This window comes from Cuculus canorus, chromosome 36, assembly GCF_017976375.1.
Source record: "Cuculus canorus isolate bCucCan1 chromosome 36, bCucCan1.pri, whole genome shotgun sequence".
In the NCBI taxonomy this organism is placed as follows: domain Eukaryota; kingdom Metazoa; phylum Chordata; class Aves; order Cuculiformes; family Cuculidae; genus Cuculus; species Cuculus canorus.
Window position 1 is genome coordinate 392247 of NC_071436.1, and position 22559 is coordinate 414805.

Here is a 22559-nt window from a genome sequence, read left to right on the forward strand (position 1 = left end):
CCAATCCCCATGGGGACCCCAACAGCCAGGAGACCCCAATCCCGGCACCCCCAAATCCACGGGGACCCCAATAGCCAGGAGACTTCAAGCCCGGCACCCCCAAATCCATCACCCCAACCCCCATGGGGACCCCAACAGCCAGAGGACCCCAACCCCGGCACCCCCAAATCCATCACCCCAATCCCCATAGGGACCCCAACAGCCAGGGGACCCCAACCCCGGCACCCCCAAATCCATCACCCCAACCCCCATGGGGACCCCAACAGCCAGGGGGCCCCAACCCTTGTACCCCCAAATCCATCACCCCTATCCCCATAGGGACCCCAACCCCGGCACCCCCAAATCCATCACCCTAATCCCCATGGGGACCCCAACAGCCAGAGGACCCCAACCCCGGCACCCCCAAATCCATCACCCCAATCCCCATAGGGACCCCAACAGCCAGGGGACCCCAACCCCGGCACCCCCAAATCCATCACCCCAACCCCCATGGGGACCCCAACAGCCAGGGGGCCCCAACCCTTGTACCCCCAAATCCATCACCCCTATCCCCATAGGGACCCCAACAGCCAGGGGACCCCAACCTCTGCACCCCCAAACCCATCACCCCAATCCCCATGGGGACCCCAACAGCCAGGAGACCCCAATCCCGGCACTCCCAAATCCACGGGGACCCCAATAGCCAGGAGACTTCAAGCCCGTCACCCCCAAACCCATCATCCCAATCCCCATGGGGACCTCAACAGCCAGAGGACCCCAACCCCGGCACCCCCAAATCCATCACCCCTATCCCCATAGGGACCCCAACAGCCAGGGGACCCCAACCCCGGCACCCCCAAATCCATCACCCCAATCCCCATAGGGACCCCAACCCTTGCACCTCCAAATCCACGACCCCAATCCCCATGGGGACCCCAACAGCCCCATGGGGACCCCAACCCCAGCACCCCCAAACCCATCACCCCAATCCCCATGGGGACCCCAACAGCCAGGGGACCCCAACCCTTGCACCCCCAAATCCATCACCCCAATCCCCATGGGGACCCCAACAGCCAGGAGACCCCAATCCTGGCACCCCCAAATCCATGGGGACCCCAATAGCCAGGAGACCTCAAGCCCGTCACCCCCAAACCCATCACCCCAATCCCCACGGGGACCCCAACATCCAGGAGCCCCCAACCCCTGCACCCCCAAACCCCATCACCCCGATACCCCCTGGAACCCAAAGTCTGGGTCACCCCCAGTCCCCACAACCCATAAAGGAGACTCAGGTGTCCGAGTGCCACCCCCGAAAGGGACCCACGTGTCCAAGTGCCACCCCCGAAAGGGACCCACGCGTCCAAGTGTCACCCCCAAAATGGATCCTGGCCTCCAGGTCCCCCCCAAACCTTCAAAAGCCCCCCTCAATCTGCCTCACCTTCATCTTGAAGGCCTTTTTGCCCCCTTTCATGGCGTTGTCGTCAAAGGAGAACTCGTTCTCGCGGATGATGGCCCTGCTGTCCTTGTCCCCGGTGTAGGTGACGACGTAGAAGGCCGGGGCCCACATCTGGAACTCCCGCTCCCAGTTGATGATGGTGGAGAGCGGAGCGCTGACGAGGAACGGGCCCTTGGTGTGGCCCTGGGGGACAGCGCGTCACACGGGGACACGGGGACGGGGCCCTTGGGGGAGGTGGGGGACAGTGTGACACAGCGGAGGGGGCGGGGGGGGGGAATGGGACCTGAGGGACACGAGGATGGCGTTGGGATGGGGTTCTCGGGGGACATGGGGACACCGTGGGATGAGGCCCTTGTTGGGGGACATGGGGACAGTGTGGGATGAGGCCCTTGTTGGGGGATGTGGGGACACCATGGGATGAGGCCCTTGTTGGGGGACATGGGGACACCATGGGATGAGGCCCTTGGGGGACATGGGGACACCATGGGATGAGGCCCTTGTTGGGGGACATGGGGACACCATGGGATGAGGCATTGGGGGACATGGGGACACCGTGAGATGAGGCCCTTGCTGGGGGACATGGGGACACCGTGGGATGAGGCCCTTGTTGGGGGACATGGGGACACCGTGGGATGAGGCCCTTGTTGGGGGACATGGGGACACCATGGGATGAGGCTCTTGGGGGACGTGGGGACACCATGGGATGAGGGCCTTGGGGGACATGGGGACACCGTGGGATGAGGCCATTGTTGGGGGACGTGGGGACACCATGGGATGAGGCCCTTGTTGGGGGACATGGGGACAGCATGGGATGGACAGGGTTCTTGGGGACACAGGGAGAGCGTGGGACATGGGGCCTTGGAGGACAGTAGAGGACATGGGGACAGTGCGAGACAGGTTGGTGACACCAGAGCCACGCGGGTGACACCGGGTGTCAATTGAGTAACACCAGGTTGGGTGACACCAGGGCCAAGTGGGTGACACCAAGGCCCATATGGGTGACACCAGGGCCAAGAGGGAGACAGCAGGGGCCAAGGGGGTGACACCAGGGCCAAGTGGGTGGCACCAGACCCCATGTGGGTGACACCAGGGCCAAGGAGGAGACACCAGGAGCCAAGGCAGAGACACCAGGGCCACACTGGTGACACTGGAGGCCCAGCAGGTGACAGCAGGGCCAAGTGGGTGGCACCAGACCCCATGTGGGTGACACTAGGACCAAGGGGGAGACAGCAGGGGCCAAGTGGGTGGCACCAGACCTCACGTGGGTGACACCAGGGCCAAGTGGGTGACACCAGACCTCATGTGGGTGACACTAGGGCCAAGGGGGTGACACCAGTGCCAAGTGGGTGGCATCAGACCCCATGTGGGTGACACCAGGGCCAAGGGGGTGACAGCAGGGGCCAAGTGGGTGACACCAGACCTCATGTGGGTGACACCAGGGCCAAGGGGGTGACACCAGACCTCATGTGGGTGACACCAGGACCAAGGGGGAGACAGCAGGGGCCAAGTGGGTGGCACCAGACCCCTGTGGGTGACACCGGGGCCAAGGGGGTGACACCAGACCCCCTGTGGGTGACTCCAGGACCAAGGGGGTGACACCAGGGCCCATGTGGGTGACACCAGGACCAAGGGGGAGACACCAGGGCCAAGTGGGTGGCACCAGACCCCATGTGGGTGACACCAGGGCCAAGGAGGAGACGCTAGGAGCCAAGGGGGAGACACCAGGAGCCAAGGGGGAGACACCAGGGCCACACTGGTGACACTGGAGGCCCAGCAGGTGACACCAGTGCCAAGTGGGTGACAGCAGGGGCCAAGTGGGTGACACCAGACCTCATGTGGGTGACACCAGGAACAAGGGGGAGACAGCAGGGGCCAAGTGGGTGGCACCAGACCCCTGTGGGTGACACCGGGGCCAAGGGGGTGACACCAGACCCCCTGTGGGTGACTCCAGGACCAAGGGGGTGACACCAGGGCCCATGTGGGTGACACCAGGACCAAGGGGGAGACACCAGGGCCAAGTGGGTGGCACCAGACCCCATGTGGGTGACACCAGGGCCAAGGAGGAGACACCAGGAGCCAAGGGGGAGACACCAGGAGCCAAGGGGGAGACACCAGGGCCACACTGGTGACACTGGAGGCCCAGCAGGTGACACCAGGGCCAAGTGGGTGGCACCAGACCCCATGTGGGTGGCACCAGGGCCAAGTGGGTGGCACCAGACCCCATGTGGGTGACACCAGGGCCAAGGAGGAGACACCAGGAGCCAAGGGGGAGACACCAGGAGCCAAGGGGGAGACACCAGGGCCACAGTGGTGACAGTGGGGGCCCAGCGGGTGCCAGCAGGGCCAAGTGGGTGGCACCAGACCCCATGTGGGTGACACCAGGACCAAGTGGGTGGCACCAGACCCCATGTGGGTGACACCAGGGCCAAGGAGGAGACACCAGGAGCCAAGGGGGAGACACCAGGGCCACAGTGGTGACAGTGGGGGCCCAGCGGGTGCCAGCAGGGCCAAGTGGGTGGCACCAGACCCCATGTGGGTGACACCAGGGCCAAGTGGGTGGCACCAGACCCCATGTGGGTGACACCAGGGCCAAGGAGGAGACGCCAGGAGCCAAGGGGGAGACACCAGGGCCACAGTGGTGACAGTGGAGGCCCAGCGGGTGACACCAGGGCCAAGTGGGTGGCACCAGACCCCATGTAGGTGACACCAGGGCCAAGGGGGAGACACCAGGAGCCAAGGCGGAGACACCAGGGCCACAGTGGTGCCAGTGTGGGCCCAGCGGGTGCCAGCAGGGCCAAGCGGCCGCGCCCTCACCTCCTTGTAGAGCGAGTAGAGGAAGACGATGGTCTGGATGGTTTTGCCCAAGCCCATCTCGTCGGCCAGGATGGTGTCGGTGCTTTGGGCCCAGGAGAAGCGCAGCCAATTCAACCCTTCCAGCTGGTAGAGGTGCAAAGTGCCACCCGTGGCCGTGATGAACCGCGGCTGCGTCTCGTACTTCACCGTCGGCTGCGGGGATGGAGGGGACACCGTGAGGGGAGGACCCGGGCGGAGAGGCCATCAAACGCCCCCCCCTAAGGACCTTTACGGGGTAACAAAGGTGTTATGTTGGGGGGCACCCAGGTTCGGGGGAGATTTGGGGGGCTGGGGGGGAACCATGGACCGGGCAGAGGAACTCCTCCATCCCACAGAGACGCTGGGGGACCTTGGCTTCTTGGGGAGGATCTAGGGTTTGGGGGGACCAAGGATTCTGGGGGGACCCAGGTGTCGCAGGGGGACCCCAACTCCGGGATAGGGGGCAGTGGGCTCAGGAGTTTGGGGGAATTCAGGTGTCCAGAGGGGAAGCAAAGAGTTTGGGGGTATCCAGGCATCTTGGGGGGAAAGGCAGGCTTTGGGGGGACCCAAGAGTCTGGGCCACCCCCAGTCTCCAGGGACACCCAGGGGGTAAGAAGGTACTGGGGGACACAGGTTTGGGGGGACCCTGGCATCTAGGGTGGCAACCCAGGAGGTTTGGGGGGGGACAGGGACACAAAGTGTCTGAGGGGGGACCCAGGAGTTTGAGGGGGGACTCAGGAGTGTGAGGGGGACACAAGAGTTTGAGGGGGGACACAAGAGTTCGAGGGGGACACAGGAGTTTGAGGGGGACACAGGAGTTTGAGGGGGGATGCAGGAGTTTGAGGGGGGATGCAGGAGTTTGAGGGGGGACTCAAGAGTGTGAGGGAGGCCCAAGAGTTTGAGGGGGACCCAAGGTGTCTGAGGGGGGACCCTGGAGTTTGAGGGGGACCCAAGAGTTTGAGGGGGACACAAGAGTTCGAGGGGGACCCAAGAGTTTGAGGGGGACACAAGGTGTCTGAGGGGGGACCCAGGAGTTTGAGGGGGGACCCAGGAGTTTGAGGCGGACCCAGGAGTTTGAGGGGGACCCAAGAGTTTGAGGGGGACACAAGAGTTTGAGGGGGGACCCAGGAGTTTAAGGGGGGACCCAGGAGTTTAAGGGGGACACAAGAGTTTGAGGGGGACACAAGAGTTTGAGGGGGGACCCAGGAGTTTAAGGGGGGACCCAGGAGTTTAAGGGGGACACAAGAGTTTGAGGGGGACACAAGAGTTTGAGGGGGGACCCAGGAGTTTAAGGGGGGACCCAGGAGTTTGAGGGGGACCAAGAGTTTGAGGGGGACCCGAGAGTTTGAGGGGGACACAAGAGTTTGAGGGGGGACCCAGGAGTTTAAGGGGGGACCCAGGAGTTTAAGGGGGACACAAGAGTTTGAGGGGGACACAAGAGTTTGAGGGGGCACCCAGGAGTTTGAGGAGGACCCAGGAGTTTGAGGGGGACCAAGAGTTTGAGGGGGACCCGAGAGTTTGAGGGGGACCCGAGAGTTTAAGGGGGGACCCTGGAGTTTGAGGGGGACACAAGAGTTTGAGGGGGGACCCAGGAGTTTAAGGGGGGACCCAGGAGTTTGAGGGGGCACCCAGGAGTTTGCAGGGGACCCAAGACTTTGAGGGGGACACAAGAGTTTGTGGGGGACCCAAGAGTTTGAGGGGGACCCAGGAGTTTGAGGGGGAATCAAGGTGTCTGAGGGGGGACCCGGGAGTTTGAGGGGGAACCCAAGAGTATGAGGGGGACCCAAGAGTTTGAGGGGGGACCCTGGAGTTTGAGGGGGACACAAGAGTTCGGGGGGGACCCAAGAGTTCGAGGGGGACACAAGAGTTTGAGGGGGACACAAGAGTTCGGGGGGGACACAAGAGTTCGAGGGGGCACCCAGGAGTTTGAGGGAGCACCCAAGAGTTCAAAGGGGATCCAAGAGTTTGAGGGGGCACCCAGGAGTTGGGGACGACAAGGATTTAGGGGTGACCCAGGAGTTTGGGGGCTCCCGGCGCTGGGCACTCACATCGTTGGTGGGGGACTCGGGGGGTTCATCCCCCGGCGTCTCCTTCTTCTTCTTCTTGTAGCGCCGGGGCTGCGCCGGGTCCTCCCCCATGAACATCTCCCTGGGGACACGGGGACACGAGGGGACACCGCGGGAGACAGACGTTGGGACACCAAAGGGGAAGAGGAGGATACAGTGGGGACACGGCGACACGAGGGGACACAGCGGGAGACAGACGTTGGGACACCAAAGGGGAAGAGGAGGATACAAGGGGGACACGGGGCGAACAGGGGACACATGCAGACACGAGGACACGGGGACATGTGGCAGCATGAAGACATTGGGGGACTCATGGGGCACAGGGCCAAGAGGCACATCCCCGTGTCCCCCCCGTGTCCCCTGTCCCTCACCGGTGCTTCCATCAGGCACATCCCTGTGTCCCCCCCGTGTCCCCTGTCCCTCACCGGTGCTTCCATCAGGCACATCCCTGTGTCCCCCCCGTGTGTCCCCTGTCCCTCACCGGTGCTTCCATCAGGCACATCCCCATGTCCCCGTGTACCCCCCTGTCCCCTGTCCCTCACCGGTGCTTCCAGTAGGCACATCCCCATGTCCCCATGTCCCCCCCTGTCCCCTGTCCCTCACCGGTGCTTCCAGTAGACACATCCCCGTGTCCCCATGTCCCCCCGTGTCCCCTGTCCCTCACCGGTGCTTCCATCAGGCACATCCCCGTGTCCCCATGTCCCCGTGTCCCCTGTCCCTCACCGGTGGTTCCATCAGGCACATCCCCGTGTCCCCATGTCCCCCCGTGTCCCCGTGTCCCCCCGTGTCCCCGTGTCCCTCACCGGTGCTTCCAGTAGGCCAGCTTGTGGAGGTCGTAGTCGGGGATGGGCATGTCGTCCTCCTCCCAGGTGGCCTGGTCGTAGGGCAGGTCTCGCCATTTCACCAGGTAGTGGTACTGCCCCTTGCGGTCCACGCTGTGCGGCACACCGTCACGCCCACGTCGGCACCGGGCACGCCGGGCACCGCGCGACAACGGGCACCGCAGGAAAAACGGGGACAACAGGGGAGCCACGGGCATCCCAAGGGACAACGGGCACGCGGGGCACCATGGGGACACCGGGCAGCATGCGGAAAAGAGGGAACATGAGGGACAACGGGGACAACAGGGGAGCCACGGGCATCCCAACGGACAACGGGCACGCGGGGCACCGTGGGGACACCAGGCAGCATGCGGAAAAGAGGAAACATGAGGGACAACGGGGACAACAGGGGAGCCACGGGCATCCCAACGGACAACGGGCATGCGGGGCACCGTGGGGACACCGGGCACCGTGGGGAAAAGAGGGAACATGAGGGACAACGGGGACAACAGGGGAGCCACGGGCATCCCAACGGACAACGGGCACGCGGGGCACCATAGGGACACCGGGCAGCATGCGGAAAAGAGGGAACATGAGGGACAACGGGGACAACAGGGGAGCCACGGGCATCCCAACGGACAACGGGCACGCGGGGCACCGTGGGGACACCGGGCACCGTGGGGAAAAGAGGGAACATGAGGGACAACGGGCACCGTGGGGACAACGGGGACAACAGGCCCCACCGGGAGAACGGGCACACAGGGGGCAACAGGCACCATGGGGACATCAGGCATCACGGGGACAACAGGCCCCACCGGGAGAACGGGCACACAGGAGGCAACAGGCATCATGGGGACAATAGGGACAATGGGCACCATGGGGACATCAGGCATCATGGGGACAACGGGGACAACAGGCCCCACCGGGAGAATGGGCACACAGGAGGCAACAGGCATCATGGGGACAATAGGGACAATGGGCACCATGGGGACATCAGGCATCATGGGGACAACGGGGACAACAGGTCCCACCGGGAGAATGGGCACACAGGGGACAATAGGGACAATGGGTACCATGGGGACATCAGGCACCATGGGGACAACAGGGACAATGGGCACCATGGGGACATCAGGCATCATGGGGACAATGGGGACAGCAGGCCCCACCGGGAGAACGGGCACGCAGGGGGCAACAGGCACCATGGGGACAATAGGGACAATGGGCACCATGGGGACAACAGGCAGCACGGGGACAATCGGCAGCACAAGGACGCACAGAAAGGAGAGGGTCACCTGGGGACAGGGACACATGGACATGGGGTCACCTGGGGACAGGGACACATGTAGATGACACAGGGTCACATGGGGACAGAGAAGGGACATGGGGTCACCTAGGGACAGGGACACATGGACATGGGGTCACCTGGGGACAGGGACACAAGGACAGGGGGTCACCTGGGGACAGGGACACATGTAGATGACACAGGGTCACATGGGGACAGAGAAGGGACATGGGGTCACCTGGGGACAGGGACACATGGACATGGGGTCACCTGGGGACAGGGACACAAGGACAGGGGGTCACTTGTGGACAGGGACACATGGACATGGGGTCAGCTGGGGACAGGGACGCATGTAGATGACACAGGGTCACATGGGGACAGAGAAGGGACATGGGGTCACCTGGGGACAGGGACACAAGGACATGGGGTCACCTGGGGACAGGGTCACAAGGACAGGGGGGTCACATGGGGACAGGGACAAATGGACATGGGGTCACCTGGGGACAGGGTCACAAGGACAGGGGGTCACCCGGGGACAGGGACACATGGAGAGGACATGGGGTCACATGGGGACAGACAAGGGACGTGGGGTCACCTGGGGACAGGGACACATGTAGAGGACTCGGGGTCACATGGGGACAGGGAAGGGACATGCGGTCACCTGGGGACAGGGACATATGGACATGGGGTCACCCGGGGACAGGGACACAAGGAGAGGGGGTCACCCAGGGACAGGGACACATGTAGAGGACACGGGGTCACACGGGGACAGGGAAGGGACATAGGGTCACCTGGGGACAGCGACATATGGACATGGGGTCACCTGAGGACACGGACACATGTAGAGGAAACGGAGTCACATGGGGACAGGGAAGGGACAAGGGGTCACATGGGGACAGGGAAGGGACATGCGGTCACCTGGGGACAGGGACACATGGACATGGGGTCAACCTGGGGACAGGGAAGGGACATGGGGTCACATGGGGACAGGGACACACGGACATGGGGTCACCTGGGGACAGGGAAGGGACATGGGGTCATCTGGGGACAGGGACACATGTAGAGGACACGGGGTCACCTGGGGACAGGGAAGGGACATGGGGTCACATGGGGACAGGGACACACGGACATGGGGTCACCTGGGGAAAGGGACACATGTAAAGGACACGGGGTCACCCGGGGACAGGGAAGGGACATGGGATCACCTGCGGACAGGGACGTATGGACATGGGGTCACCTGGGGACAGGGAAGGGACATGGGGTCACCTGGGGACAGGGACACACGGAGTGGACAGAGATGCCGGGGGTGACCCTGGAGGACCTGGGGGTGTCCTTACAGGACCCAAGGGTGCCAGAACTGTCCCCGAGGGCCCCAGCGCTGTCCCCAAGGGTGCCCAGAGTGTCACCGGGTGCTCTCTGTTCCTGTGCTGATACCCCCTGTCCCCTCTGGACTTTGGGGGGGGCGCAGGGTCCCCCCCCGAGCCGCGTGGCACCCATGGGTGCTGCCCTACCTGTGGTTGATGATGCGATGCACCGTCATCCACTCGGGTTTGATGCCGTAGCGGTAGAAGCGCTCCTCCATCCCCCCAAAAAGGGGGTCCCCCCCGGCCCCCCGTTTCTCGCTTTTGGGGTCATCGTCCCCGGAGCCGTAGTCGAGGGGGGGCGGTTCGTCCATGTCGTTCTTGCGCTGGTAGTTGCGGTACATCACCAGGTGGAAGATCTCCAGCTGGAGGGGGGGACACGGGGGGTACCCCCAAATTAGCAGGGGGGGGGGCCAAGCACCCTCCCCCCCCCCCAGAGCTCATGGAAGGACAGAGGGAAGGAACTGGGGGGGCTGCTCCTCTCCCTCTGCATCAGAAATAGGGGTTTGGGGGTCCCCCCAACGCAGGGGCTCACGCCTAGAGACCCCCCCAGGTCCCCCTAACTGGTGATACTGGGGTGTCCCCAGTCCTAGGGATGCCCCCCACTCCCCAGATGGGGATACTGGGGTGTCCCCACGCCTACAGACCCCCCCATGTCCCCCTAACTGGTGATACTGGGGTGTCCCCAGTCCTAGGGATGCCCCCCACTCCCCAGATGGGGATACTGGGGTGTCCCCACGCCTACAGACCCCCCCCATGTCCCCCTAACTGGTGATACTGGGGTGCCCCCAGTCCTAGGGTTGCCCCCCACTCCTCAGATGGGGATATTGGGGTGCCTCCACACCTAGAGACCCCCCATGTCCCCCTAACTGGTGATACTGGGGTGCCCACAACTCTGGGGACACCCTGCAGGGGATATTGGGGTGTCCCCAGACCTAGAGACCCCCAGACACTCCCCAGTTGGGGATACTGGGGTGCCCCGACTCCCACAGTGCTCTTAAGGACCCCAAGTTGGGGCTACTGAGATGTCCCCAACACTGGGGACCCTCAGCTGGGACTATTAGGGTGTCACCAGCCCCCGGCGCCCCCCAAAGTTGGGGATATCGGGGTCCCCCAGTATTGGCCCCCCAAGACAGCCTGGGACTGAGGTCCCCCAGATTCAGACTCCCTCTTCCACAAAGGGGTCCCCCCTGTTTCATGGCCCCCCCCGGTATCAGGTTCCCTCGTTTCAGGGCCCCCCAAGGGGTTCAATAGGGTCCCCCAGTTTCAGGTGCCCCCCTCCAAGGGGGGTGGATGGGGACCCCCCAATTTCATGGCCCCCAGAAGGAGGTGGATGCCCCTCCCCAGTATCAGGTCCCCCCCAGTTTCATGGCCCCCAGGAGGAGGCAGATGTCCCATCCCCCCCAGTTTAGGGCTCCCCCCTCAGTATCAGGTTCCCCCCCAGTTTCAGGGCCCCCCAAGGCAGGTGGATGGGGACCCCCCAGTTTCATGGCCCCCAGGAGGAGGCAGATGTCCCATCCCCCCCAGTTTTGGGCTCCCCCCTCAGTATCAGGTTCCCCCCCAGTTTCAGGGCCCCCCAAGGCAGGTGGATGGGGACCCCCGAGTTTCATGACCCCAGGAGGTGGTAGATGCCCACCCCCCAGTTTTGGGCCCCCCGGATGCGGTGGATGCCCCCCCGAACCCCCCAGTTTTGCCCCCCCACGGCTACCTGCAGCTCCTTGATCCAGGAGCAGTGCCAATAGGAGAGCCCGACCCACTTGACGAAGAACTCGCGCTCGGAGCGGCCCTGCAGGGCCTGGGGGGGCCCTTCGGGTTGGGGGGCGCCGGGAGGCGTGGGCACGGGGGGGGGCGGCTCCCCCCACCGCCAGTACAGGATCTTCTGCACCCGTCCCTTCAGCACCGGGCACTGCGGGGGGACAGCGGGGTTGGGGACAGCAGGGACACTCCCATCCTCCCCGAGTCCTTATCCCACCTCCACCAGGTCCCTGTCCCATTCTCACCAGGTCCCCGTCCCCGTCCCCATCCCTGTCCCGTTCCCTGCAGGTCTCTGTCCCCATCCCATCCCATCCCATCCTCCCCAAGTCCTTATTCCACCTCCATCAGGTCCTTGTCCCATTCTCACCAGGTCCCTGTCCCCGTCCCCATCCCCATCCCATCCCATCCTCCCCAAGTCCTTATCCCACCTCCACCAGGTCCTTGTCCCATTCTCTCCAGGTCCCTGTCCCCATCCCATCTCCTTATCCCATCCCCGAGTCCTTATCCCACCTCCCCCAAGGTCCTTGTCCCCATCCCATCCTCCCTGAGTCCTTATCCCACCTCCACCAGGTCCTTGTCCCATTCCCCCCGTGTCCCCGTGTCCCCGTCCCGTGTCCCCGTCCCCTCACCGTGCAGCGGGGACAGAGCCACTCTCCGTTGGGGACCTCCGGCAAAGGGGGGTTCAGGCAGTGGATGTGGTAAGAGGAGACGCAGGCGTCGCAGCAGAGCAGCTCTCCGCCGTCTTTGCACACGCGGCAGTACTCCATGTGGTCATCCTCCTCCTCCTTCTCTCCCTCTTCCTCCTCTTCTTCCTCCTCTTCTTCCTCCTCCTTTGCTTCCCACTGCACGCCTTCCTTCTCCTGAGCAACACCCACCGTCAGGCACCCCAAAACAGCGGCCAGGGACCCCAACCATCCCAGGGACCCCCAAAACAGCACCCAGGGGTCCCCAAAATCCCACAATGCCCGCAAAACAGCAGCCAGGGACCCCAATCATCCCAGGAAACCCCCAAAACAGCACCCAGGGGTCCCCAAAATCCCACCACGACCACAAAACAGCAGCCAGGGGCCCCAACCATCCCAGGAAACCCCCAAAACAGCACCCAGGGGTCCCCAAAATCCCACCACGACCACAAAACAGCAGCCAGGGACCCCAACCATCCCTGGAAACCCCCAAAACAGCACCCAGGGGTCCCCAAAATCCCACCACGACCACAAAACAGCAGCCAGGGACCCCAACCATCCCTGGAAACCCCCAAAACAGCACCCAGGGGTCCCCAAAATCCCACGATGACCGCAAAACAGCAGCCAGGGACCCCAAGCATCCCAGGAAACCCCCAAAACAGCACTCAGGGACCCCAATCATCCCAGGGAGCCCCCAAAACAGCACTCAGGCACCCCAACCACCTCTGGAAACCCCCAAAACAGCACTCAGGGACCCCAAACACGTCAGAATGCCCTGAAAGCAGCACCCAGGTACCCCCACAGCTCCTGGGGATGCCCTGAGGGGCCTCCAGGGGTGCTCAAATCCCCTCTAGGAACCCCAGCCTCTCCAGGAACCCCAAAATCCCTGCGGGGTTCCCTGTAGGAACCCCCTAAGCACCCCAGGAATCCCCAAACCCCCTAGAAATCCCTGCAGGAACCCCAAGAATCCCTTCATAAACCTGTCCAGGAACCCCGAATGCCCCTGGGGCCTCTCTAGGAACCCTTCCACCCTTGGGAATCCCTTCAGGGTCCCCCCAGAAACCCCTCCGGGAACCCCCAAATCCCCCCAGAGCGCAGCTCACGCAGTGGGGGCAGCTCCAGCGGCCCTCGGGCGCGCGGTCGAGCTCGGGGTCGAGGCAGACGAGGTGGTAGGCGCGAGGGCAGGTGTCGCAGAGGATGATCTCCCCGCCCTGCTGGCACACCTCGCAGTAGTCCTGGTGATCCGTCTCGTAGCCATCCCCCTCCTCGTCCGGGCCAGGACCTGCGGGGAGGCCACGCACCGCCCGCTGCCACCTGGACTGACGGGGAGGGGGACTGGGGACACACGGGAGAACTGGGGATGGGGACATGGGGACACGGGGGAACTGGGGATGCACTGGGGATGGGGACATGGGGACACGGGGGAACTGGGAATGCACTGGGGATGGGGACATGGGGACACGGGGGAACTGGGGAGGCACTGGGGATGGGGACATGGGGACACAGGGGAACTGGGAATGCACTGGGGATGGGGACATGGAGGAACTGGGGATGCACTGGGGATGCACTGGGGATGGGGACATGGGGACACAGGAGAACTGGGAATGCACTGGGGACAGGGACATGGGGACACGGGAGATGCACTGGGGACAGGGACATGGGGACACGGGAGAACTGGGGATGCACTGGGGATGGGGACATGGGGACACGGGGGAACTGGGGAGGCACTGGGGATGGGGACACGGGAACTGGGAATGGGGACATGGGGACACGGGGGAACTGGGGATGCACTGGGGATGGGGACATGGGGGATGCACTGGGGATGGGGACATGGGGACACGGGGGATGCACTGGGGATGGGGACATGGGGACACGGGGAATGCACTGGGGATGGGGACACAGGGGAACTGGGAATGGGGACATGGGGACACGGGGGAACTGGGGATGCACTGGGGATGGGGACATGGGGACACGGGGGATGCACTGGGGATGGGGACAAGGGGGAACTGGGAATGCACTGGGGATGGGGACATGGGGACACGGGAGAACTGGGGATGCACTGGGGATGGGGACATGGGGACACGGGGGATGCACTGGGGATGGGGACATGGGGACACGGGGGAACTGGGGCACTGGGGAGAGGGGACATGGGTACGGGGACATAGGAGAACTGGGGATGAGGATGGGAGTACTGGGAATGGGGACATGGGGGCACTGGGAATGGGGACACTGAGAACTGGGGATGGGGGACAGGGGGATGGGGATATAGGAGAACTGGGGATGAGGATGGGAGTACTGGGAATGGGGGCACTGGGAATGGGGACACTGGGGAGAGGGGACAGGGGTACGGGGACATAGGAGAACTGGGGATGAGGATGGAAGTACTGGGAATGGGGACATGGGGGCACTGGGAATGGGGACACTGAGAACTGGGGATGGGGGACAGGGGGATGGGGATATAGGAGAACTGGGGATGAGAGTACTGGGAATGGGGGCACTGGGAATGGGGACACTGGGGAGAGGGGACGGGGCACGGGGACATGGGGACATGGGAGAACTGGGAATGGAGGCACAGGGGCACTGGGAATGGGAACACAGGGGCACGGGGAATGGAGGCACAGGGGCACTGGGAATGGGGACACAGGCGTATGGGGACATGGGGGCACTGAGGACCTTGGGGGGAACTGGGGATGGGGACATGGGAGAACTGGGAATGGAGACATGGGGGCACAGGGGCACTGGGAATGGGGACACAGGGGCACAGGGAATGGGGACGTGGGGGCACTGGGGACATAGGGGAACTGGGGACCTTTGGGGGAACTGGGGATGGGGACATGGGAGAACTGGGAATGGAGGCACAGGGGCACTGGGAATGGGGACACAGGGGCACAAGGGCACTGGGAATGGGGACGCAGGCATATGGGGACACGGGGGCACCAGGAATAGGGACATGGGGACATAGTGGAATAGGGACATGGGGACACGGGGATATCAGGAATGGGGACAAGGGGGCACTGGTAATGGGGACACGGGGATAGCGGGAATGGGACATGGGGGCCAAAAGCCCCGGAGAGACGGCAGGAACAGGGATGGGGTGACGGGGAAGAAGCCAGGGGCTGAGAGCCCCCAGATGCCACCACCGACACAGCGAAGGGACCGGAGACCCCGCTCAGGGACCCCAGGTGACAATTTGGGGACACTGAGGGGGCGTCTCACCGTGTGCGGGCGCCGGGCCCGTCCCCACGGGGCCACGCTCCCGGCTGAGGCCGGCACAGGGGGCTGCAAGGAGAGAGGCGGGGGGGGGGACGGGACGGGGGCGTCACCCGGCGTCCCCGCTGTGGGGTCTGGGGAGGGCGAGGTGGTGGCACCCAGGGGCCGGTGACACTTGGGGACACTCACCCTTCTTCTTCTTGCGGCCGGGACGTCCTCGCTTGAGCTTCTTGAGGCGAGGAGTGGAGTCAGGGCGAGGGGTGGCACCCAGCACCCCAGGGCTCTCGGCGTCTGACTCCTCCTCCACCTCCCCGGCGTCCTCGCTCTGTTTGGGGACAGCGGGTGACACTGGGTGGCATCAGGGGACACCAGGTGGCACCGGGGCCAGTGAGTGACATTAGGGACAGTGGGTGACACTAGGTGGCATCGGGGACAGCAGGTGACACTGAGGACACCGGGTGACACCACGTGGCATTGGCAACAGCGGGAGGTACCTGGAAACATGGGGGCACAGGGGACGTGGGGACAGGGAGACGCAGGAGCAGGATGGGACCACAGGGTGAGGTGCCACCACTTGGGGACGCAGGGAGACAGGCGGGGGGACCCCAACACGCAGGACCTACCGAGCTGCTCTTCTTCCTCTTCCCTCCCAGGACTCCCAGTTTGATCTTCAGTGGTGCCATCTTCCTCCCCTTCATCTTCCTCTTCAGTTCCGGCACCCGCGGGCTCTTGCTCCGTTTCTTGTGTCCGGGGCCTGGGGGGAACCCCGGAATTCAGGCAGGGAATCCCCTGCCCCAGGCGGACCCCAGGGATCCCCAAATCCCCAGGGCACCCCTCAGGCCCCCCCCAAACTGCCTACAGGATCTCCCTAGGAACCTCCAAATCCCCGAGGACTTCCTAAAGCCCCCCCGGGGACCCCCCACTCCAACACGGATCCCCCTACGGACCCCAAACCCCCAGGGAACCCCAATCCACCTCAGGATCCCCCTAGGGACGCCCACCGCTCCCAGAGAACCCTAAAGTCCCCCAGGCACCCCCAAACTGCCTGCAAGATCCCTCCAGGGACCCCCAAGGAACCCTAAAGCTCCCACAGGGATCCCCAACCCCCACTTTGTTCCCCCTAGGGATCCCCAACCCACCCCAAGGCCCCCCAAACTGCTCATAGGATCCTCCCAGGGCCCCCTAAAGGTCCCCAAACCCCTCAGACTGCCTGCAGTTTCCTCCCAAGGACCCCCAAACCCCTCAAGGACCCCCAAACCCTGCCAGAGATGCCCTAAAACTGTCTACAGGATCCTCCCAAGACACTCCAAGCCCCCCAAACTACCTGCAGGATCCTCCTAGTGACCTCCAAACCCCCAGGGAACCCTAAAACCCTGCCGGGGTCCCCCCCTAACTGCCCACAGAATCCTCCCAGGGCCCCCCAACCCCTAGGGAAAACATCTACCTTCCCCAGGACCCCCCCAAACCCCTCAAGAACCCCTAACCCCGTCCCAGGAACCCCCTAAAACTACTCACAGGATCCCCCTAGAACCCCCAAACTCCCTTCAAGGACCCCTAAAGCCCCCCACAAGGGGGCTCCCCAAGCCCTGTGGGCCGCACACCCACCTTTGCCCTCCTTGGTCTTGGCCTTGCGTAGGGGTGGCGGGGGCGCCTCGGGGGCCACAGCGGCCACGGCTGCCGACACTTGCTCAGCCACGGCGGCGGCGGCAGCGGCGGCGGCAGCGGCTACAGCGGCAGCGGAGCCTTTGAAGGGGTTGTTGGCGCTGAACTCCCGCCACTTGGCCCCCAGAATGGTCATCATCTTCGACATGGGGATTTTGGGGTTCTTCTTGGCGATCAGGGGCCTGGCGGACAGAGAGAGGGGGCAGGATGGGACCTCAACGTGCTCCCGTGTCCCCTCCAGCACCCTGAGGTGTCCCCCGTGGTCACCCAAGACCCCCACCGGCACCCTGAGACACCCCCCAGTACCCACACGGTCCCTCTAGCACCCTAAGGTGCCCCCCACCACCCACAGGGACTCTCCAGCAATCACAGGCGCTCCCCTCCATCCCCCTGAGGTGCCCCCCAGCACCCAGAGGGACCCTCCAGCACCCTGAGGTGTCCCCCCATCACCCCAAGGTGTCCTCCAAAACCCCAAGATGCCCTAAAAGGACCCTCACCAGCACCTCAAGATGCCCTCCAGGACATCGAGGTGCCCCTCTCATGCCCCTGAGGTGCCTCCAGCACCTAGATGGACCCTCCAGGACCCCGTTGTGCCCCCCAAGACCCTGCTGTGCGCCCCCAGCCACACCTCATGAACTGGCTGAAGGCCTTGTAGTTGGTGAGGGTGTGATAGTCTTCTTCGGTGAAGATGTGGTCCACATCCTCCAGCCCCCAGGCCCCCAGGAGCTGTGCGGAGGATTTCTGCTCCACCGCCTGCGTCGGGGACGGGGACGCGGCAGAGATCAGCACCGGGATGCGGAAAAGGGGGACGAGAAACACACAGGGATGGGGAAAGAGAGGAGGAGTCAGGTCACCTGCTGGGAACTCCAGGTCCACCAGCAAAGGTGATGGGACCCCCACAGGTTACCCCAAGGATGACAGGACCCCCACGTGCCTTGCCTCACTGCATGGGGGCAACTGGACCCACACGGGTCCCTCCACATCAATGGGTCCCCCTTGAGGGTCCACACTGGTGATGGGACCCCCACGAGGACCCCCACGGGGATGGAGACCCCCACGGGTCTCTAAATGGGTGATGGAAACCCATGAGGGATTCCATGGGTGTCAGGACCCCCTCAGGCTTCTCCCCCCAGGTAATGGGACCCCCCATGATGACCCACACAGTGATGGGACCCTCACCAAGGACCCCATGGGTGATGGGATCCCCAACAAGGACCCCCATGAGGCCCTGCATGGGCAACGAGACCCCCACAGGTGTCAGGACCCCCACAAAGACTCCTACAGTGATGGGATCCCCATGAGGACTCCCATAGGTGTCAGGATGCCTTCAGATCCCCCCACAGGGCAGCACTGGGGAACCCCTATGCCTGTGGGTCACCCCTAACCATGGACGCCCCCCTGGCCATACCTTGACCTTCTGCCCTCCCTCCTCATCGGTCTTTTTCCGCCTCTTTGTTTTCTTTTCCTTCTTCTCCCGGTGCTTCCGCCGCCGCTTCCTGGCGCCGCCGCCCCCAGAGTCGCTGCCGCCGCTCTCTGACTTCTCCCGGTATTCCTCCCGCTGGTATTCCTCCCGCTCCGACTCCAGCTCATCCTCACTAACCTGCGCCCAGTGCCCAGGGCTCATCCTCGCGGCCATCAGCCACCCCGAGACCCCCATCCACCACCCCAGGACCCGTTCTGCCGTCCCCAGGACCCACATTTGCCACCCCACAACCCTGTCAGCCACCTCAAGACCTCCATCCACTGCCCCAGGACGCCATTCGTCACCCCAGCACCCCATCTTCCACCCCAAGATCCACTCAGTAGCTCCAGGACTCCAACAGTCGTCCCAGAACCCCGAGAGTCACTCTGAGACCCCAATCTGCCACCCCAGGACCCCCATCCGATGCCCCACGATCCAGTCAGTAGCCCCAGGACCCTGCCAGTTGCCCCAGGACTCCCATCTGACGCCCCAAGACCTGGTCAGTCGCTCCACAACCCCATCAGTCACTCCAGAACCCTGTCGCTCCAGAACCTTCATCCTGCACCCCAAGACCCTGCCAGTCCCCCCGAGAACACCATCTGCTGCACCAGGACCTCCATCAGTCGCTCTAGAACCCCCGTCTGCCACCCTGGGACCCCCATCCATCACCCCAGGACTCTATCAGCTGTCCCAGGACCCCAAACCACTGTCCCAAGCTCCTATCAGTCACCCCAAGGCCCCCATCAGCCACTCTGAGACCCTGTCAGTCGCCCCCCGGCCCCATCCATCACCCCCAAACGCCGCCACTCACCCCTGGACCCTCTCAGCTGCCCCAGGACCCCCTTCAGTTGCCCCCAAGAATCTGTCCCCCATTCCCAGAACCCCTCTGTCACCCCCAAACCCCAGCATCCAGGCTAGGAACAGCCCCCCCACGCCCCCATGCCAGCATGGGGATCCCAAGGGAACTCACCAGTTTTTTCCGTTTCCGTGGTTTTCCAGGTTTATTTTCCTTCTGCTTTCGGGGCCCCCGTTTCTTCTTCTTCACCCCCAGGGCCCCCTCGAGGCCCCGTAGGAGCTCGGCGTCACCGTCTGTGGGGACAAGGCAGGGACACGGCAGCGTCAGCGTGGGGACGCGGACACTAGGATGGGTGGCAGCGACTGTGCCACGTCTCCTCCATAGCCAACGGGACAGAAGTGACAGGGACCAACCCTCGGTGTCCCCAGGGCTGTGTCCAACCCCAGCGGAGCATTCCCAACCCTCGGTGTCCCCAGGGCGGCTTCTGACCCCTGGCACAGCATTCCTAACCCCTCTTTGACCCCAAATGCTCAGCACAGTCGCTCTGCTCCAGCTGACACGCCCCATCCCCTGGCAGAGGGTTTCCCATCTGCTCCCCACAGGGAATTCCAGTGTCACCGGGACGGTGTCCAACCCCCAGCAGAGCATTCCCAATCCCTCCTTGACCCCAAACACTCGGCACGGTCGCTCCACTCCAGCTGATGATCCCTATCCCTCAGCAGAGGGTTTCCCATCTGTTCCCCTCAGGGAATTCCGGTGTCACCGGGACGGTGCCCAACCGCTGGCAGAGGATTTCCCAACCCCTTGGCCGAGGGCCACCAGCGTTCCCGTGACGGAGAATCCCTGCGGACCATTCCTGGGGCGGTGACACCTTTATCCGTGTCACGGCCAGGGTTGTTCCGGGTGGTTTTGGCAGGCGGTCGCATGTCCCATCTGCCCAGCGGCTCCCGCCCGGAGCTGGCACGGCCTCAGCGTGGCGCGTGTCCGTGTCCCCGCCGACGTCACCCGGCCATTCCCATAAATCACAGCCGGCGCTTGCTGACAGCTCCCGGCCGCCCGCCGCAGCCGCCAGGGCCAGAGCTCAGCGCCACCAAGGGAACCCCAGGCGTTCCCGACTCGGGGGGGATCAGGGTGGGTGCCAGCGGGTGCCAAGCTTGGAGCGGAAGCCACCCGTGGAGCCGCCGGGGTCACATTCCTGCCTGAGCCCTTGGCACCGACGGCTGCCAGCGCCGAGAGCGGGAACGCTGCCGGGACCACCAGCGTAACGCAATCCCCCAGGAGCGATGCTGGAAAATGGGAACCCAACCCCCCCCCCCAAATCCCCTTTTTTCTGCTTTTTTCCATGGCAGCAGAGTTGCCCAATCCCAACTGGTTGGGTCTCATCCTGCTCTCCCACTTCTCGCACTGATTTCCCCTCTTTCCCAGTGTTTCCCCGCTCCCGCTGTCACCGTCGGGTGTTTCCCGTGGGACGTAACCGTTGGCCGGGCTGGGGCTCAGCCCCCCCCGGGCCCCATCCTGCCACTGGGGGTGTTTTCCCCTTGACATTCCAGCCCCACATTCCAGGCCCCCCACCCCCCCACCCCCCGGCACAACCGCGCATAGAGCCGGGACGGGAAAGCATCGCCGAGAATTTTCCACACACGTGACGTTCCCGTTCCCCGCACCGCACGGAGAAGGATCGGATCGGAGAGGGGGGAGGTGCTGCCAGACACAACCCCCCCCCCCCCCCCCACCCCAGTAGCCACTGTCAGGGCAGAAAAGGGGAAAAAAAAGGGGAAAAATGGATGAAAATTGAAAATAAAGGGTGAAAAAATGGGAAAATGGGGAAAAACAGGAAAAGTCATAACGAAAAAGGGGAGTGATTCCAGAAAAAGGGGAGGGAAGGGAAGAGTTTGAACAAAGGAAAGGGTGTAACAGCCTCAAAAATAAGGGGAAAAGGGAAGAAAAAGGGGGGAAGGGAGGGAAAGGAGGGAAGGAGGGAGGGAGGAAAAAAGGGGGGGAGACAGGGAGGAAAAATGGGGGGAGTCAGGGAGGAAAAACAGGGGGAGTCGGGGAGGAAAAACAGGGGGAGTCGGGAAGGAAAAAGCAGGGGGAAATGAGGAGGAAAAACGGGGGGAGACGGGGAGGAGCGATGTGTGGTACTGCCCCAGTGGAAAAAATGCTGGTTTGGGGCATTTTGAGGAGGTTTAGTGGATTTTCCAGCTGGAAGTTGGGTGACACAGTGGGAAAAAAGCAACTTTTTTGCCCGGTTTTGGCCTTTTTGAAAGAAAAATGAAGCAGTGAGGCGCTCCTTCATGCAGTGCTCGACTGGAGCCACCGTGACCCCGGCTGATGCCGTTATTTTCTGCTAGATTGGGCTGGAAACGGAAAAGGAAAATAAAAGTATCCCAAACGAACAAGTTTTGAGGGCAAGGGTTGGCCTCCCACTAGGAAAATGAGGAAAAAGTGTTATTTCACCTCAAATTTCCGAGCCCCAGGTGCCCAGCTCGTGGCTGGGAAGGGGACAGACGGACAGACAGACGAGACGGGGCTCCTGCTCCGGGGAGAAAGGTTAAAAATGGGTCTGAGAGCTTCTCTGGGGAGAGAAGGGTTAACAAAAATCATTATTTTTGCTGCTGGGGGGAGGAAAAGTTAAAAAAAATGGGAATTAGGGCCATGCTGGGGAGGAAAAAAGTCGGGAAACAAGTGAACTTGGGGCTGATGTGGGGGAATCTGCAGAGTCCGGCAGGATCAGGGCTGCTGAGAGGGAAAATAATGAGGGAATTGCCCAAAAAGCCAAGAAAAAGGCCAAGGAAACGGGCCGGGAAGCAGCGGCGGCTTGGGGAGGCCTTGCCGGAACGCTGGATTTACCCATTTGGGAGTAGTCTTGAGAGAAAAGAAAGGAGATGAAATCCAAATTTATCTTTTTTTCTGAAGGTTTGTTTTCTGGAAAAGAGGGAGCTCCAAAATCCACATTTTCCCATTTCTGAGCATTCTGGGGAGCCTCGAAATCTGAATTTTCCCATTTCTGAGCATTTTGGGGGGGGGAATTGGGGACTCAAATCCAAATTTATCCATTCCTACGCTTTTCTAGAAGAAAAGGGGCCCTAAAATCCACGTTTTCCCATTTCTGATAATTTTGGGAAGTTGCAAAATCCCCATTTTGCCCATTTCTCACGTTTTTTAAGGCCCAGATGCATCCCGAGGGAGGAAAT

General features: G+C 63.0%; 1 protein-coding gene across 1 annotated transcript in view; it reads right to left on the reverse strand.

Moving 5' to 3' along the window:
• Positions 1–22559, reverse strand: part of CHD3 (chromodomain helicase DNA binding protein 3) — an 86550-nt gene extending 63991 nt beyond the window's left edge. The window contains 16 exon segments of the mRNA XM_054052721.1: positions 1418–1618; positions 4250–4441; positions 6316–6415; positions 7137–7268; positions 9948–10162; positions 11506–11703; positions 12182–12412; positions 13339–13517; positions 15452–15514; positions 15635–15770; positions 16069–16199; positions 17051–17289; positions 17736–17860; positions 18516–18707; positions 19540–19658; positions 22523–22559. Coding sequence (XP_053908696.1) covers positions 1418–1618; positions 4250–4441; positions 6316–6415; positions 7137–7268; positions 9948–10162; positions 11506–11703; positions 12182–12412; positions 13339–13517; positions 15452–15514; positions 15635–15770; positions 16069–16199; positions 17051–17289; positions 17736–17860; positions 18516–18707; positions 19540–19658; positions 22523–22544 — 2475 coding nt within the window. The 5' untranslated portion in view covers positions 22545–22559.